The sequence below is a fragment of the Charadrius vociferus genome, unplaced genomic scaffold (assembly GCF_000708025.1).
Source record: "Charadrius vociferus isolate BGI_N301 unplaced genomic scaffold, ASM70802v2 scaffold324, whole genome shotgun sequence".
Taxonomy (NCBI): domain Eukaryota; kingdom Metazoa; phylum Chordata; class Aves; order Charadriiformes; family Charadriidae; genus Charadrius; species Charadrius vociferus.
This window is the reverse complement of record NW_009648041.1, coordinates 724,059-742,831: the sequence shown is the minus strand read 5'-3', so window position 1 is coordinate 742,831 and position 18,773 is coordinate 724,059. Positions and strand designations below refer to the sequence as shown.

At 41.3% G+C, this 18,773-nt stretch overlaps 1 protein-coding gene across 1 annotated transcript in view; it reads right to left on the bottom strand.

The window, feature by feature from the left end:
* Positions 1 to 6,253: 6,253 nt before the first annotated feature.
* Positions 6,254 to 18,773, bottom strand: part of PDZRN3 (PDZ domain containing ring finger 3) — a 33,432-nt gene continuing 20,912 nt past the window's right edge. The window contains exons 5-9 of the mRNA XM_009883567.1: positions 12,839 to 12,937; positions 11,935 to 11,997; positions 10,956 to 11,057; positions 9,767 to 9,883; positions 6,254 to 8,682 (exon numbers count right to left, since the gene is read on the bottom strand). Coding sequence (XP_009881869.1) covers positions 7,132 to 8,682; positions 9,767 to 9,883; positions 10,956 to 11,057; positions 11,935 to 11,997; positions 12,839 to 12,937 — 1,932 coding nt within the window. The 3' untranslated portion in view covers positions 6,254 to 7,131. The remainder of the gene's footprint in view (positions 8,683 to 9,766; positions 9,884 to 10,955; positions 11,058 to 11,934; positions 11,998 to 12,838; positions 12,938 to 18,773) is intronic.

The following is an 18,773-nucleotide window of genomic DNA, read 5'->3' as shown; positions in this document are numbered from 1 at the left end:
TCTGTGGTTGTATATGTAGCAAGGGTCAGCCTTTCCTTACTAGAGAGAGGTTTTGATGACTTTGGAATGAAAATCCTGGAAAATGCTCATCAGTTCATTACCAAACAATCATGTAGTGTGTGCCTCTGCCTTGAGTTGAGGTTGTGGAGAGAAGTCTGTGGAGTTTCTTTGAATGAGAGTTCAAATGCAGTAGAGCAGAGAAGCGTTTTCTAGAATACTTTTGTAAATTGGCTTTGGTTTTTGTTACATTTGGTATCTGCACTTGCTGGACCTTATGGCAAAACTGGGTTGTGTTTCTCATGGAAATGATTTGGATGTGGCCTTACTGCTTTTATTTTGGCTGCTACCTTGAGCCCTAAGGACCACTGCATGTTGGGTGCTTACATTGAACTGGAGCTAAGCAGAAATTTGACAAACCTTGAGTGCCTTCAATTTGCAGCCTTTCGATTCACTTTTATTAAACAATTACAGCTGGATTTGCCTTTTGGGGAGTCTTTGTTTATGGCATTCTAAGCTAACAAAGCCCAGCTAAGCCAAAGGATGGATTATTGAAAAATCAAAGCTAGCTCTCCTAATAGGGATAATGAAATCCTGCCTGGTCCGAGCCTCGCCATGACACCTGGGAGGCCCGCACTCCAATATGATAAAGTATTTTCTTTGAGAGAAGGTCAACAAAAGTTCACTTTTACAGAGAAGTTCTTATTCTCAGTTAATGGGGCTCCCTGTTGCATGGTCCTGCAGTTCCTTAACATAAAAAGGATGGATTGTCAAAGAAATTACCTTTAAAGTTCCTCCCCGGCAGACTTATCTGAAAGGACAGACCACGTGTTCTCTCCTGGCCAGACTGAGCGGTCCATGACCCAGCCACCCAAGCTATCGTGCCCTTTTGCACTTCTGCAGTTTAGGATTTATCAGCATTTTGATTTTGACCCCTTGTTTCTGGGCAAGCACCATTCTGTAGGGTTGTTATTTTATAATAGAATCTCCTACCTGGGTTTCAGAGCAAGCCATTTCATCTTTTTATGCCATGGAGATGCAGACATCTCCAGTCCTTAGGGGATTTTTCTAGTCCCAACACAGCGGCTGTATAATCTAACATGAAATACTATGTGCTTATATCATATGTGAGATGGACTAGGTCCTTTTTTGGTCCTTAAGAACTAAACACAAAATCAAAACACAGAAGCAGAGCCAGTCTTGGCTTTTGTTTTGTGTGCATTGCGTATGTAATTTCCGGCATATGTAATTGATCCCTAGTCATAGCTGGGCCCAGACCCAACTGAAAGACTGTGGGGATTATTCTTTCTGGTCCCTTTCTGACTTAGCTGACTCATTTTTCCCAGAAAGGGGAGAGATGGGAGCAGGGTGCGAGAAGCACATGACCTAAGGCCAACATCATCTGCTGGGAGAAATAGGTATGGGCTGTTTGGGCTTGCTTTAACTTGATTTTTCATGTATGCATAGAGGTGCTTGAAGAAGGTATTGGAGAACTTTAGTTATCTTTTAAAAATTACTTTGCTTTTGCATGGAAGGAAAAAGTAAGAATATCAGCCCAGATTTTCATTTGGGCTTTGACTCTCAGTGGAGCTACGCTGATTTTTATAATATTGGCATTATATTTTTGTAAATTAAAACATTAAAGCATTGTTACCAGGTCATTATTTTCATTAATAATCGCTTTGGTTAAATCTCCTCTAAGAAACATTCTATGTCTCAGAAGATCACATAGTTTTTCATAGGAAACTGGTAGAACTTTGTTCCTATTTTGGACTTGATCAGTAAAGAGCTTTGCAATTATGCTCTTAGATCCATGATGTTGATATCTAATTTAGGTAACAGAACTTGGACAAAGCTTTAATTCTCAACGTTCAAAACTGGCAGATTGAACCCAGTAGCTTTTAATTCATTTTTGTTTTACATTTTCTACCTAGTTTTCAGAGTAGGCAATTGCATCTTTTTATACTACAGAAAGGAGGATGTTTCCAGTGTTTTGAGCATTTTAGCATTCCATCAAGAAAGTTTAGGACACGGTTGAGAGGAGGAGTTCACACAAGAACCCTCCTGAGCGGTGCATGCCAAATTGTGAACCTGGCCATTGGAGGGTGTCTGATCAGTCCTGTGGCAGAAATAGTTGTATTATTTATTTTGCAATATAAGCTCTGCCATGGATCTCCTGGAGCTTCAGGAGGGATACAGCTCGGGGTGGCAGTAAGTTAGCAGGCCTGCAGGATGATTAATATTTTTTTAAGCAGTGCCCATTAGAAGGCGTGCGGGAGGTATGGTTAGCAGCAGAAGATCTAGCTCTCCAATATGCAAAGCTGTGATGGCCCTTTTCTTCATATCCTTCACTAGTACAGTTTAGGATAATTAACTATGTAAGTTAATAGTCCGTTTTCTAATCATCTGAGATTGCTTGGAGTCTTTCAGATCACCTAAGCGGGCTTTGTGTCAGGCCTGTGTACAAAGGCCCTCATGCTTGAGCGTGAAATCAGCCCAGCTAACCTTTGTGTGTGATGCCCCTTTATATTTTTTGATGTATAATCCATACCACTGTCTCAACTCCCATCAGTCTCTCCAGTGGCCAATCTTGTGTTGCCGATGACATGAACTGGGAGTGATCAGCTTTCCCCACAGAAGCCTCTGAATCTAGTACTACTTTGTGTCATGACAGATGCTTAGAGAAAAGAGGCATTAATTCTGCGTGTTTGCATTTGAACAGTGGACACCTCTTCATAAACCCTGTAGAGCTGAGAAGCTGTACTCATTGAAGAAAGCCTCTACCCTTCCAGATTAACTCTGGCTGGAAGCTCACAGAAACTCTTCTGTTGGAGAAATGAAGCTGCTGGGATGAAACCCCAAGCAGAATCTTTGCTATTTTGTCACAATAAAGAATTTACATTTAATAAAACCAGGGGCCTCGGGATGGAGGTATGGCATCTGCTGTGACAGTTTTCGTCTTACTTTTGTTTTTAGAGTTTTCTCGCTAATTAGTTTATGTTCTGATAAATCCTTACTACAACAACTGCTTTAAAAACAATTGAAAATAAAACAAAAAGAGGAGTTTAAATTGCTTATGGCTTGTTTTGTATGGCTTCCAGGCATTTGAGCAATTTTGCTAACAAGTATCCTGTAACCTATTTCCAAAGGCCACTAGCAGATAATTATATTTGGTTAATTTACATACTTTCGGTTTATAATCCTAATTAGTTCTCCAACCAGTAGTCCCTAGGCAATATGTAGTCTTACCTCATTTTATTTGCCATCCCTAATGTGCAAGTTCTCTTCTTTTAATTTACAAAAAAAAACGCTGTTAGGTTTGGTTCAGGGCTTTCCCATTTCAGTGCACATCTAAACTGGGTGATTCCACGCTGATTTAAACCCTATTTGCAAATAACTGTTTTACATTTTTATAGATCTTACGTCTGGGAGACGTTCTGCAATTTAGGGAAACTGACCCCAGTTTGACACACAGCCTATTTTATTGCAAAGAATCGGGTCAAATTCTGCACCAACCTGTATCCAGAGCGTCCCGTTTACATCTCTGGTTCGCGGCAGCAGTGTATACGTTGGCAAAGGGTGGGGATGGAGGTGTTGGTCTGTAACCATCTCGTGCTGCTACCCATGGCAAAAGTGGGGATGGGATGTGAGGCAGCCAGAATGAATAACGGCTGCGTGAGAGCCTTGGGGAGCTGCACGCACGGGCTCTGGTAAAACCTCTCAGGCTGCTTGGCAATTGCTCATTCCCCCTTTGTGTATTTAGGATCTCTCCCTGCGTACCCATTATTCTGGGCTCGTTTATCATCCATGCTTGAGATTATGCTCAGTAAAGTGGCCGAGGAGAAAGGGAAAAGGAGGAGGGTGGAAATGAAGATTTATATTTTCAGGTGAGCAACACTACCTTTAGCTTCTTCCAGGTTTAAAGGAACTTCAAAAACCACTTGGAATGAGCCTCCCCGAGGGAAGGAGCCCACCTCCCAGTGCTGATCCCTGCACGACTGGGGTGGAAGCTGAGTGTCCGGCCAGGGTCATCCCACCACACTGAGTCAGCGCCTTGCTGTGGGACCGGACCCCGCGCCCAGGCGGTGAGGATGGCTCTGCTCTCTGCAGGGGTGCGCAGCAGTTGGTGGGGAGCGTTGGGTTTCGGGAAAAGCCTGTAGGAAGGCAGGAGACACAATCTCCACTGTTGCATGGAGATCTCTTGCATGAGATGTCCTGTGGGCAACTAGAACAATTCCAGTTGTTGTCTTTTAAGCACTGGGGTATGTGCTATAATGCAATTTTTAGAAAAGCTGTTGGATGAAATATTTCCTCTTAGGCATCAAAGGCTGCTTTCTACTCTGATTCATTTCACTGTAATGAGGTCAGGTCTGGACTAACATTATGGTAATTTCCAATGTTTCCTTGCAAGCATTAAAAAGACCCAAAATCTCCCCTTTCAACACCGCATTAAGTACTTCGATAAGGTAATGAAAAAGAGCGTGTGATAATATAACTGAGAAAGAAAAGGAAAATCTGCAGTTTGCAAAGCTTTTGCCCAGATTTCCAGGATAATGGATGGATTCTGTGAACTGATGCTTGTTAATAAATCGTAATACTAAAGGAGAGAGGCGATTTTTAACTGACCAAAATAACAACAAATGTTTAGTGAGGAAAAACTCAAAGGTGCGAGAATAATTCTTGGCCAGTGATTTTATTTCAACATCTTAAATAATGTAAATTTTATACTGTTGATGCTTTGGTGTAATTTCTACACATCACACTTGAATTCCCAAATACGTTTCTGCTGTTACACACACACGTACAATGCTCAGCATTTATATAACTGATGCTGAAAGGAACCGTTACCTGTGAAATTATTCCACAGGAGCCTATTGTTATGAAGAAAACCTTGATGAGAATTCTTCCTCATTAGAGCATTTAAAATCTTACTCTAGTATTTCCAGGTAGACTGAAGATGGCTTAAATGCCTTTTCATGTCTGATTTAAGGACTGATTCCACTCTAATCATAGCTCTGAACTTTAGGAGAGGCAGTATTTTGCTATGGCTGCCATACCTGCACTTGGGATGAAGAGAACATGAACTCAGAGTAAAGCAGATTGGAGACAGAGATAGCAAGTGTCTTATGTTGAAGGCAGTGTGTTATGAAAATCATATATTTTTCTGATTGTACCACTCGTGATGATAATGGCTGGTAATATGTCAGGTGAAACCCTGGCTCTAACAAAGTCAACAGAAAATCTTTCACAGACTACAGTATGACTAGTACTTTATCCCAAAGGAAAATGTCGTTTGAAGATAAATTTACAGAGGCTTATTGTCATGAGTGCCAGATTTCAAGGGGCAGCATCAATTTGCATGGGCTGAAGATGCATTTTCGGGCATGTAAAAGAGTTTACTGTGGGATATGGTGGACATACATTCAATGCTAATTCAGTGCTAGTCCAGAAAGGGAATGGAAAAAACCCTGAACAAATGTGTTGTTTGCTTCTTGATAATAGACAAAAAAGGCACACAGAAGCTGTTAATCTCTCCTCTTCCAAGTTTTCTGTCATTAAGATTATAATTTTTTCTCTGTATAGTTATGGCACAAGAGTCCAGAACAAGAACTTAGAAGAGTTTGGGAGCAGGTTTTCTGTCAGGGCAAGAGAAGGGGGAGAGGGGATGGAGAATCTCTGAGTTACTCATAATGAGTCCATGTTACTTAATCCAGCAGAATATTCCAATTTATATGTGATTTCTTAATTAGAAATAGACAACAAGAAAAGGAGTGTGACACCTCTTTGGCATGTAGTTTTTGTCTTTTTCAGCATCTCTTTTAATTTATATATTTATTTGCTTTAATTGATATATGCTTTCATTTATGTATTGTCTGTTTTTAATACAAACCCACACTGAAGTTTGCAGGTGGTTTTTATATACCACTAAGAAACCACAAACCAAAGCACAACAGGAGAGCAGAAGTCCTATTTGTTTCTCATTTACAGGTCATCTTAAACACCTTGTGAGTTGAAGATATGCATTGCTTGACTCCACCCTTGATATTCCTTGTACTTCTCTCTCGCCTCTTCCCTCCAGCTCTCCTTCCTTCAAGAAAACCTCAATCCAAATTCCCCCTAAAGTCAGGGTGCAGATTATTCTGTGAGGTTTGACTCTGGTGGGCTGTCGAGGCATTCCGTCAGCGCAGGAGCTACGCTCGAGGAAACAATACTCTACGTGGTGAAACCAGAAGGCAGTCAAAAGAATGTAAAATAGTTTGAAATATAAAACAATAATTTATTTTACTTCATTTTACTTGTTAACTTTTGTAGCTAATGATGATTTCATGAAACTGCTTTTATAATTCAATACATTCAAATCTCTAAAGCAAACAGTTACTACCATGGGCCTTTCAAATTCCACAAACTGTCTTATATAAACAAATTAGCTGTACATGCACGTTTCTTCAATAGGTTGCAACATTTGCAAACATGCTTTAAAATCCTTTAAAGCTGCAGTATAGTGTACTTTGCTTCAGGTTTTTCAGATGAAACCTATATACTTTCTTCAGAAACCTTAAAAAGAAAAATGTTTAAATGTTGAGCATAACTCTAAAAACTGCTGTTTGATAAATGTTAAATATTACAAGAGAATGACTCTAATTCAGAGTTTAAACCTTGAGCTAAATATTGATAAACAGCACTCTGTGTAGAAGTGAACAACAGCAAAATAATATCACAAAATATGGTTTCACAAAAAATATGTATGTGCAGTTGCTTTTGTGGGTTTGTTGCTTTTTTTTTTTTTTTAGGTAAAGAAAAGCACGGGTACCTTTTAATATGAGTATAGTTTAAGCAAATTACCTGTGTATGGTTAATACATTTCTGATATTTAAACACTTCATGTAAAAGGTAACAAGTAAAAAAGTACAATCAGTATTCCAAAAAGCACAGCTAATATTGCCTTTGAAAGGAGATGGGCAAGCGTCCTCTCCGCTTCGCAATGGAGAGCCTGGCACCCACACTTGTAGAGTTCAGTATTTGAACTATAAACTTGGTGACTGTATCTTATATACAAAAATCTTGCCACATTGAACGAGGCATTGATTTCTACCCCAATGGTAGTGTTTTATGTACATAATTTAGCAATGGCGATTATACAGTAGTCACTGACAGGAAGGAATTGTACACCCGTGTGCCGTCTGGTGACTTTGTTCCGTGGGTTAGCAGTTCTTGGATTGTCATCCAATTGTCAAATATTTTTTTATTTCTCTTCTTCATCATTTTTTTGTGGCTCAGTTCAATGATATTCATCTCTTTCTTGTCTTCCGCACCTTGCTGTTCCTTTAAGCAATCTAACCTGCTCTGCATCATAAACTCGCGCCTCCTCCTCTGCTCCTTCGCTTTCACTAAATGCTGCTTCCGCTCCTCCTTGCTCCAGTAACGACCCATCTTCATTTCGCTTATGGCATCATCATCGGTAGTCATACCACTGCGCTCCTCCTTAATCTTTATGGCACGTTCTCTCAGCAGCCTGTCCCTCACCGGCCTCTTTGTAATGTAGCGGGTCCCATCGCTTCTGACCTTCACTTTCCACTCCATCCTGGGTTCGCTCGGGCTTGAATTGAAGTCTTTGCACATACTCACCAGACTCATTTGGCTCTGTGCATACTCCACCGCCGATTTCTGTTGGATCAGCTGCATGTAGCTCTGGTAGTGCTGTGCGTGGGCAGGAATGTGAGCATGCTTATATGGAGAGTGATGGTACGGGGAGACGTAGGAACCGGAAGGTTTTTGGCCATGAGTAGGGCTTTTGCTTCCATCACTGGCTTTTCTCTCCTTGCTTTCCAGCTGCTTGCCAAGGTCGGGATCTTTAGCAGAGGCATGGCATTTACCAGGGCTGGATTCATGACTTTCTGAGCTAGCAAATAAATTCTTTTGGGAGACATTGTATGCCACTGCCCCCTCATTACCTTGACAGTTAATGCCTTCCGCAGTTCTGCGTAGCGAATTGTCAGGGGAAATCTCCAGCGTGAGTGGTGTGCTTCGACAGCTTTCCCCTGTGTTATACGCACTCGAGCTATCCTTGTCAGACTTCTCGGGGAGCTCCGTGATGTCTGAGAGCTCGTGCCTGCGAACATCGATGCTTGTGTTATAGTTGCGGAACCCGCTGTTGTGTAGCATCCAGGGCTCCCGGTACTGATCTTTCAGCTGCTGCATTTTATGGGCTCTCACAATATTCAGGCACTCCAACTCGATACTGCGCAGCTCCTCATTCAGCATCTCCAGCTCTCTGTCAACACTTTCTTGGTCACTTTTGCTCATATCCAGCGTGCTGTTGTGATAGTACAGACTGTAGGGGTTGGCAGACTTCACCTGGCACTTCAGTTCCAGCAGTTCCCGGAATCGCTCGCATTCATCTACGGGGATGCCAAGGAAGTCGACGTCTGTGCAGTCGGCCGAGATAAACGACTCATTGCTGAACTGCATATCGCCACTGCCTAAGGTGTCATGACTGTACGTCAGCTTCTTCTGGCTTCCTAAAGTGTTGGAGGAGGTGGTGTGATCATCCACGTTGTTCTCCTGCTCGGAGCTCTCGTCGTTGCGAGTGCTGTCGTCTGTGCGCCCCACGCCACTGTCCTTCTCGTGCTGGTTAGATAAAATAGTGGCTGTATCTGTGGTACCTCCATCCTCCTCATGCTTCTTCTAACAGCAAAAATCAAAAGACAGAAAGAGAAATTATAGCAAGGACATAAATTATTTTAGGGTGTTTATTTTTTTTTTCTTAAAAAAAGATGTTTTCTATGTTTTCTAAATCTGTCACTTACAGAATCATAGAGTTGTTGATGTTGGAAGGGACCTTTAAGATCATCAAGTCCAACCATTAACCTAACCTGACAAAACCACTTCTAAACCATGTCCCCAAGAACCACATCTAGCCTTTTTACTTGTTACACTTTCTGCATCTTTGTCTTTTACTTGTATGGAAAGCATATTATTGAGAACGCATAGAAATGGTGACCAAAACCAGAGCCTCCTGTGGATGTTTTTTTCAGAAGAACCTGAGGTCTGCTTTTCAGTTATATGGCAACAATGGTAGAAGCCACATTTTCCAAATGTTTCTTCTCCTACTTAGGTGCACAAAAGTATCCAGTTCTACTGTGGTGCCAAAGTGAGAATATGTCTCTTCAAAAAAATGTGGATGCCACAGAGGACGCAGAGTTTTAGTAAACTCTAGAAAAAACTCTCGACAAAAACTGAAAAACTATTCATGAACTTGTGTGATTGCATTAATCGTGGCAGAATGATGGGGAACACAGGCCCAAATCTGTGGTCCTGCTATGTAAAAACTTTTTCTTTGCCTTTCTCCCCATATATAGACCTTATTTTGGTCATTTCGCTGAGTTCTCCACTTGGATTTTAAGCTTTTGGGAGGGCAGGCTGTTTTCAGTATGTGCATGCATATCAAATAGGAAATTTCCTAAGTTAGCTCTCTGCCTGCTGTAGCTACCATACACCCAGCTTGTACTGCTCTTAGTGACCACAGCCAGAATGGTGGATTTCTGAGAACTGTGATCATGTTATTGTAAGGGACAAAATAAAAAAAAGTAACATTTTTTTTAAATGGTCCCCGAGATGAAGTTTGTAGTCATGTAATATCTTGATTTTACAAGAAGTTCTTTTGCCTTGATCGTCATTCGAGACACTAAGTGTATTCAGTCAAGCTCAATATTGGAATATTGAGTGCAATGTGAAGTTTTGACACCATCGCAGAACAGAACGGCAGTACCTGCTGAAGCATGCTGGCAGTAAATTGCATTGCCTGGTGGTGCTGTTCCTCTAACATGTCCATGTGCAAGTCATCCAGAAAATCATTTCTGTCATCATCCATCCATCCTTCATCCAGCTATGTGAAAAGGGAAGAAAAACCAAACCAAATGTTGGCAAAGGAATGAAGACTGACATAAATTATGTTCCTTCCTTGTGAAAAGTGATTGGGAAATGTTGGGAGAGTCTCTCCCATGTCCTGGGAAGGAGCAGACATGTCCCCGTGCTAAGTGTGGGTATTGACTGTCCTACCTCCCCCCACAGCCACCTCCACCTCCAGCAGCATGGTTGCATCTTCAACAGCCCTTTATATATGAAACAAACCCAGCCTTTCCATCCACGGACATACTTCTCAGAGTTTGTTTTGGTTTGTGCCCGACTTGATTAGGATGTATAAAACCACCCAAAAGCCCAAAGCTTGAACATACCACTTGCGAGGCAGCATCAAGGGCCAGAGGGGAAGATGCTGGCTAGGGGTCTGTACGACTTTTTTACTGCCGGCCTTAATTATCCCCGAGGGAAGGATCAGAAACACGCAGGCTAACAGGCTGGTCCCGAGCCTGACCCTGTGTCTGCAGGTGCTTTGGCGAGGGGTGCTCTCACAGCACCAGGAGCACAGGCAGATCAAACAGTAACGCTCACGGCTGTTTGTTCAACATCTTTGTTGTGCTAATCCCTGCTCTACAAAGGGATCGGGTTTGACCTTTTATTACAGCTGAGGGTGCTTCTTGACAGTATTTAACTACATTAAGAGATGGTGTATAAAGTGCTAAATAATAGTAGTTTTAATGAATGAATAATCAATAGCTATAGGAATTAGAGTTCAGTGTGTTCTTCAAAGCTATGACTTGAAACCATCCATAATACCTTGCACTCATGTTTGTAATAGCACTGCAGCATATATAAATCCCTGAACATCTTATAAATTAAACTTTATTATAAAATACATGTGTGACTGATGAATTCCATTCTTTTAGACCATATATATGTCCAGTCAAACTATATAATATGGTTTTAGATAGATTTGGTAGATTTAGGTAGGTTAAAAATCTTCAAGGATACTGCTTTCTACAAAACAGCAACTCTTTTATTTAAAGTAACATGGAGGTTTGGTTTTGTTTTGTTTTTTTTTTTTTTTTTTGCTACAGTACCTGAATTTCTGGTCTTGCAACCAGTAAGGAGATATTCTTGCTCTCTTCACTGCTGAGAAGTGCCACAGCTTCTTCTCGGTTCTGCACCTCTATGCCATTGATCTTTAAAGAAAAGAGCAACAGAATGAAATCCTTTCACAGGGATACTTAAATGTTGCTGGGATGAGGTCTACAGAACCGCATGGCTGTAGAGATGCCAGCGCAGCACAGGCCAGGCACAGCCCCTGTTCACACCTCCAGTCGTGTCGTTCAGATTAAGTGTTGGGCAAGTGCGTTGGTTTGGACACGTGAAGCTGTTCTGTACCTCTGCACGTCATGTGCGGGGCCTTGTTACGAGGACAGAAAGTGGAGAAGGAGAGTTGGGCAGGAGCAGAAGCATAACATCAGGTCTGGTGGGAGGAAAGGAATGGGAACATCCTCGTGTGGGACAGGTGAGGCTGTGGATGCTGCTCCCAGAGACCGAATGGGATGTGGACCTCTACTCGTGTCCGTCTGCAGGAGGTAGACTGCTTCTGACAAAGCCCCGGTGGTGTAGGGTTGCTGCGCTTGGAAGACGCTCGTTCTGGCAGACAGCACTGGGTGTTCAGCCTGCTGAGCAAGTTCCGACACCCCCCTGACTAAACAGGGCTGCCCGGAGAGATTTGGCAAAGAGGAATAATTACTTGGGCCAAAGCAGAGGGGTTTTGCAGTCAAAGGAAGAGTCAAAAGTGGAAGTGTATCAGAATATGTGCTGGAAACAGATGACATCAGCTGACAAAATGCTTAGCCTGCAGAGTAGGGCCCATATAGGGCTTTATCCAGCCAGGACTATCAAAATCTGACTGAGATGTGGCAGAGGAAAGGAAAATACCCTCAGAAAGTTAAAAGGAAGTGTATGAATACCAGTCTGAAGGGAGTGATTTGTAAGAATTATTCCAAAATAAAGACATCACAGTAGATTATAGTGTAGTGACAGTCTTTCAACCCTTTACACACGTACCTGAATAATGCGATCCCCCTCTCGGAGTCGACCGTCTTTTGCAGCAATACTGTTGGGATCAATCTACAAAATGAGAGAACTCTGAGTGCTGTGGAGGTTTGAGAATTCAGTGCTTATTTGTGTCGTAAGCCTAGAATTGGTAATGCTGTATCTGTGGTTTACATCTCACTTGGTGATTGTGGGACTCTTCCTTGCTTATGTCAGACAAAGTGAAATGCAAATTAAAACGATCAAGTCAAAACCAAAACACCTCTTCCTGAGATGCCTCTTCAGAGAAGGTAGGTTTATCTCGTTTGCATGATACCGAGTTACCCCATAATTTAGCATTCTGCTTTACAACACAGTGCTCTGATTAGAACCAGGTTTTGCATATAGAACAGGAAGGATTATGGCCTAAGTGACGCATTTTAATGGAAGATTTTAGATACAGTTATGAGTTTCTTTCCCAAACTGCTGCTACTAATTTGAAATGGATCTGCATGATGAAAAAATTATGTATAAAATGCTACTTAATTCATGAAAGGGGGCAAAGAGAGACAAATGGGCCCCAAATCTCTGCAAATAAAAATGGGAGGGGGTTGTTATTTATTTATATTGTTTCTGGAATAATTGAGAACAAAAGTTAAAGGGAGAGTATACTCAAAATACTTTGAAAACATCATATGAAATTGAACGCTGAGACTGTGTTAGGGGAAAAATGAACACTAAATAATAATGAAGTTTGACTTCAGTGGAAGCAGGATTTCACTCAGTTTGGAGGAAAGGAAATATAATTAGATTTCTTGCAATCATTGCATTCTGGATGCTTTTTGAACATGGTACAAACAGAAGACAAATGTCTTAAATGCCCAACGCTGCAGTTTAAAAGACGAATTGTATCTTATGGAAATCAGCTCAATCTTACCTCACTCACATAAATACCCATGTCGTCTTCATCATCCGTTCTGTAACACACAGTAAGGCCAAGCTTGTCCTGACTGTTCACTCTATGTAAATCTACTTCCTGAGGTTTAAAAAACAAACAAACAACAAAAAAAGAAAAAGGAAAAGAAAACGCATTGTCAGTGAGATACTGGTGACTGATGGAAGCAATTTTTCAAATACAATGAAAATATTTTGCTTAAGTGATATAGTGGATCTCTTTTCATTTCACTTGTAGACGAGGTTAACTTACTGAGCAAAACGTGATTATATGCAGACAATCAATACCTGGGGCATTTTTGACCCTTCAATCAATATGAAGTCATTTTGAAAACCGACCTTTTATTGATCTTAAAGAAGAAAAATTACCTATATTTCATGTAGTGGTAAGACTGCAAACTAAAATACTGTATGATTTCAATATTTGCCACAGCTGATATATATTTCCTTATAAACAGGGAAATTTTCTGGCTTTTCAGAGAAAAATATAATACTCTAGTGCATTAACTTGTGTAATTTTCATGGAATGATGTAATAAATTTCTCAAAAGTGAGACTGAAGATCAATATATTGTCAGCAAAGCATTCAGTATTGGTAATAGAAATATAATAAGCACTTTGGTATCTTGCAAGGGTTTGGTTTCAGCAGGCCACGGTTTATCATTTTAGTGCTCTTTGGTGGGCTTGTTAGTCTTGGAGACATTTAAGCCATCTTAAAATTACATTGTTCTTCTATGCTTTTTTTTCCCCGTGAGGATTTCATGTGGCTTATTTCTTTCCTACTTTTGCTGCTGCTCTGTGACACTGGTTGGTACAAAGGGTTGTAAAATCCATGGAGGTGCCCACAAGCCATGGGGTGCTCCTGGCTGATGCGTAGTCTGCATCACCATCCACGTTAGCATCTCCCAGCTCTGTCTTCTCGCTTCCGAGGCACGTCCCGGGAGCCGAAGGACCCTGGGCAGTCTAATGCGCTGGACCAGCTTATTGCAACTGCTCTGTCAGTCCTGAGGATGCTGCCCCGGGGAGGAAGGATGTTCATAGGTAGAGGTGTAACAGCAACTGTAGTTGTGGTTTTTACTCCCCTTAGAAGAGTGTTTGGCAGAGAGCAAGGCTTTGAAAGATCCCGTAGCTCCTCTGCAGCTAATGCCAGGCGGGACGGAGATGACAGCTGTGGGGGCTCGAGCCCTGTTGCTGCGAAGGGAGAGAGTGGGACCAGGCGGAGGGGGCAAAGGGACACAGGCTGAGAAAAGAGGGCACAGCCCCAGCGCCATCCCAGGGTTGTCCCAGCACAAGGGCAGAGCCTGAACCCTGCGCGGGTGCTGGGACCTGTCCGTTCCAGGGGAAAAGTCCTGATAACGTGACTCATTATTTCTGAACGTCTCTCTGTTTTGACCTGCGCTGTGCCATTTGTAAGGGGCAAGACAATAAAAGAAGCTGATATGAATAATTTATTGGCATGTCTAGATGACAGCTGCCAAGATCAGCAATCTCATGTTATTTACTTGTCAACATGTGTAATTTCTTCCTTTTTTTTAAAAAAGAAGCATAGCTGTAAATGTCCGTGACATTTCAGATGGTATTTAAATGGTTTCAATCAATAGTATCCATGGTAAACTGCTGCTCTTTTTCTTCCTCTTTTGTTACTTAAAGGCTTCAACACAATGCTTTAATAGTGGGTTTTTTTCAGATTTCTAAAGCTTTTGGGGCTTTCTAGAGAGGAGATGGAAATTCTTCAGAAGAAAAGATGAGACAAAGTGGATTCAATTCTGATCTCATTTGATCCTTGGGAACACTACCACAATCAATGTGTTTATTTAGCATTTAATCGTGGTGCAAACTGGGAACAAGGTGGGAATTTGTGCACTGGGTCTAATTTGGGCCTAGAATGATTCCCACATTTCCTGCATACTTTAACAAAAAGATTTCATGTCTTGAGGAAAGTTTTTATACAGTTTACTCATTTGAAAATGTGGTAATGAAATAGTGGCAAGAAACTAGTGCTGTAGCTCATTATACTGTTTGTCACACTGGTAGTGAAAATATATATATAATGTTAAAAAAAGCCCCCCCCCCCCCACCCCCCCCAAAAAAAAAAAAAGCATAGTGACTTTGGCCATTATTTAAATAGATCCTATATAACCATAAACACTTGCCAGCACCTTTGGGAGTGGAAGGACAGGAGGGAGCAAGCTGTTAGTTTCTTCTTATCTGCTGCATGTTTTGAATAACACTAGGTGTTTTTCCAACAGTATACAACTACAAAGTGTATTCTTATAATAAAAAATAAGGATGGGTTTATATTTAAAAAGCACCTGTGATATACTAGAAAGTAATAAATAATCTGGTAAATTCAACATTCTATATTTTAAAAGGAAAACAAATATATATTGCTTAAAAACATGCTCACAAATAAAGCAGCAAAAAACTAACGCAAACAACAAATTCTTAGAGCAGGTGTTTAGAACCTGAATTTTTATGAGTAATTAGTTGACAGACTTACCCTTGGGTACAATCCCTCTAGTCCTTGGTAGGAAAAGAGTTGAGTGGGTTTGATGCTACCCAAATATGATAATTTTGTGTACTTAAAGGTAGGAACAGCTGCTTTCTGTGGGTCTTTGCATCAATAAAGTTTTAATATAATCATAAAGGTTTGAAATATTTGAGAGATAAAAGTGTGCAATTCCAGTTGGAGTTGAAGAACCAACTCCAGAGTCTTCAAAGCAAAGATTATTTCGCATGTTCAGAGTCGAGTCTGTATAATGCCCAGGTACATGAAAGGGAAAAATAGAACAGAAAATCGGCACCTGCAAGTACAGATACACAGTATCTTCTGTAATTGTACCTGGAATTAATTAAACTCTAGGAATTACTATGGGCTTAGAGAACTTTGAAGGTGTAACTTCATGTGCTTGCGATGCCACTGGACCTGCCATTTCTTACTCCTCTGTCTTCAGCGTCGCACCTCCGGGGAGCCCAAGGGCCTGATCCTGTGATCCTGCAGCGTGCACAGCCGCCTGCTTGCAGGGACACTGTGGGACACCGTCTCTTTCAGAGTGGTCTGGTGTCCTGTACGGTCTTGAGATGAAAGGATATTCAGTGCTCAACTGGGGCCGATATACTATTGTCATGAGCGCTGTATAATATAATATGAAACGTATCAGCCACCTACCTTGCAGAAGGGAGGCACTGAAGCCATTCAACACCTGGTCTAGATCTGCCAAAATTAGTTCAGCAGAGAATGGTGGTATCCACAGAGCGTGGTAATGTTGGGGCTGGGTTAATATGACAAATGTAAAAATGTCATATATGATATAACTTTTACACACACCGATAATGAAAATCTGCTTCTTTAGATAAGGTGGAAGTGACATTTTGAGAGATGTTCAAGAGAAGATTTGTGTGGTATTTCAGAACGGAGTCTGCACAAGAGAAGCGTCTGAAAGATTATTGGCTCCATTTCAAATGTAGAGCCAAGAAGGGCTCAGAGAGGTAGTTACTGAAATCCATATGGCATTTGTAGCAAGACAAGAAGAAATGAACGTGCACTATGACATTATACCTGCAACCACTCATAATCATGAATTAGGAGTAAGTGATAAGAGTAAATTAACCTCTATAAGCTCAGAAGATCCTTCATTTGCAACAGATTATTGAATTATTGTACTGCTGATTTAAAATTACGGCCTGCCTGCAAATCTATAAAAATCCAAGTCCTTTCTCTAACAAGACAGAAATGAGCAGTAGAAATCAGAAATGAGAGGACAACGATGGGAAAAAAAAGTTCAGACATTCAGAAAGCATTATCCAAAGCTTGCATAATTAGTACTCTGTCCTTTTGTCTCTCTCTGTAAAAAGTGGTGTATTTTTTCTGGGCTGACTTCTGAGGTACCTGACGAGCAGGGCCTCAGCCTTTTGCTGCTCCATTGATAGGTTTCGCTCAGAAAAGAATGTCAGGGAAATAAATATAAAAAACTCTTTCCTTCTAGGCTGCATGAGGCCTTCTTAAGTACCTTTTAGCGACCAACCCTGGTACAGCAGGAGGAAAAATCTTGTTCTTGCTGTCTTGAAGCTAAAGAAAGTGATCTTTATGTTTATCTTTTCACATAAATGTGGTTTTCAACAAAGGCGAAACAACCCCCCCCCCTTCCACTTTTCAGAGAAGAAAATTTTGTAAAACAGGTTTTCTTTCCAAAATTCTTTGCCCTAGAGAATAAGTAAAATTTTGCCTAGAGGTTTCTGCACCAGCCCAGCTCTATGATGGTAATTCTCTGATGGACCGCAGAGGTTGGACCAGCTTAACTCATCAGTAGAACTGGGGAAGGTTGAAGAAAATTGCGTCTCACCCTAATGAGAAGGGGCTTAGGATGCCAAAGTAAGATAACTTGCAGGATGCCCGGGCTCTTTGCCAAGCAGGTGGCCCACGGTCCAAGATTAAGACCTTTCTCACGCGGTAAGAGGCGTTAGGGCCAGGTTGAAGTCCTCCAGAATGCTAAGGGAGGACAAGCTTTCCGTATTAGCTGGTCAGCAAGTTGAAACATTTTACCACTTTTGGATTTGTTCCAAACAAAGAGTATACAAATGCTTGTCATAGAAAGTACAGTTGTGAGGCTGAAGGAAGATACTGCTTCTTAAACCTTTACGTGTTCCGTCACTGCCTGAGTAGGACTGCTATGGCTGAAGTCTTTTGTATTCAGAGACATAGGAATGCCTTGAGAAGCTCCTGAGCAGTGCAACTCCCTGCAGAGCGGGAGTTTTCATGGAGAAGAAATATATTCGCATAAAAGATGCTTTCAAATGCTTTACAACCAGGATGGAATAAAAATTGTAGAGTGCCTGTGATGGAGCCTACTGATTCCCATGTTCAGATAGTAACCTCTGGCCTCCTCCCCTCCCCTGCAAATAGATTACTGGAGAAGTAAAAGAAAACTTTCAACCAAAGTAGCAAACTACAGTGAAGGGGAGAGCTTGGAACCCTGGCACTCAGCTTTTATTTATGGTTCCCTCAAAGCAGTGAAGTATCGATTTCAAATTTTGAGGCATGGCTTTTGGTGCTGAGCGTGTTCATGTTTTGCTGCTCGGCTGCTGTGGTTTCACGCCGGGAACACTGTGCGAGCTGTGTGCTAGGGGGGCAGAACGCTATTGAATGAATCTGTTGTCCTTCTTCAGTCTTTTGACGTGAACACTTCACTTCTGTCCAAGACTGAGCGAGAGTATCAGAAAGGAGATTTCTTAGCAGTTAGCAAACATTTCATGTAGTTTTTCATCTCCAAGCTGTACTTAGTCTCAATTAGCCATTAGCTGAGTTCAGTTCAGTTCTCTACTCAGAAAGAAAACAAGACCTACCTACAAGTTGCATATAGGAAAGGGTAGAGACAGAAAGTCAAATGTGAGAGAACAAGCCCCCTTTTTGATGTAGAATGTTCTCCTTTGTAATCTGAGAAAATTAACGCACTGAGAAAGCCCTCGCTCGGGCTGCGTGGCTGACAGCTGGCCCGACTTGTTTGAATAAACATATTAACGCATAACGCTGCTGGGGAATCCTGGAGTGACATTATTCTTCCTTTATGAACCTGAAATGACTTCTGGCTGGGCCTCTGTGAAGAATGGATGTACTTTTAATTTATTATAAAATAGTAGTTCAGGACTTAGTCCCTCTTTCCTTGTGGCACGTAAACTTCAAAAGAAAAGAAATGGTATTTATTTATTTTTGTCGTAGGGAATATATGGCAGTTACCTCTGAGTCATCAATTTTAAGATAAATGTTGAGAGATAAAACTGAGAACACAATTTTGGCGTCTTGGCAATACTGCCAGCGTAAATTCCTTCCTACGGATATTTACATTAGAAGCTTGTTGTGAACTTGGGTATTTCACCCTTTTTGTCTTGTTTACTTGTTACAAATCACTAACCAGTCAGTTA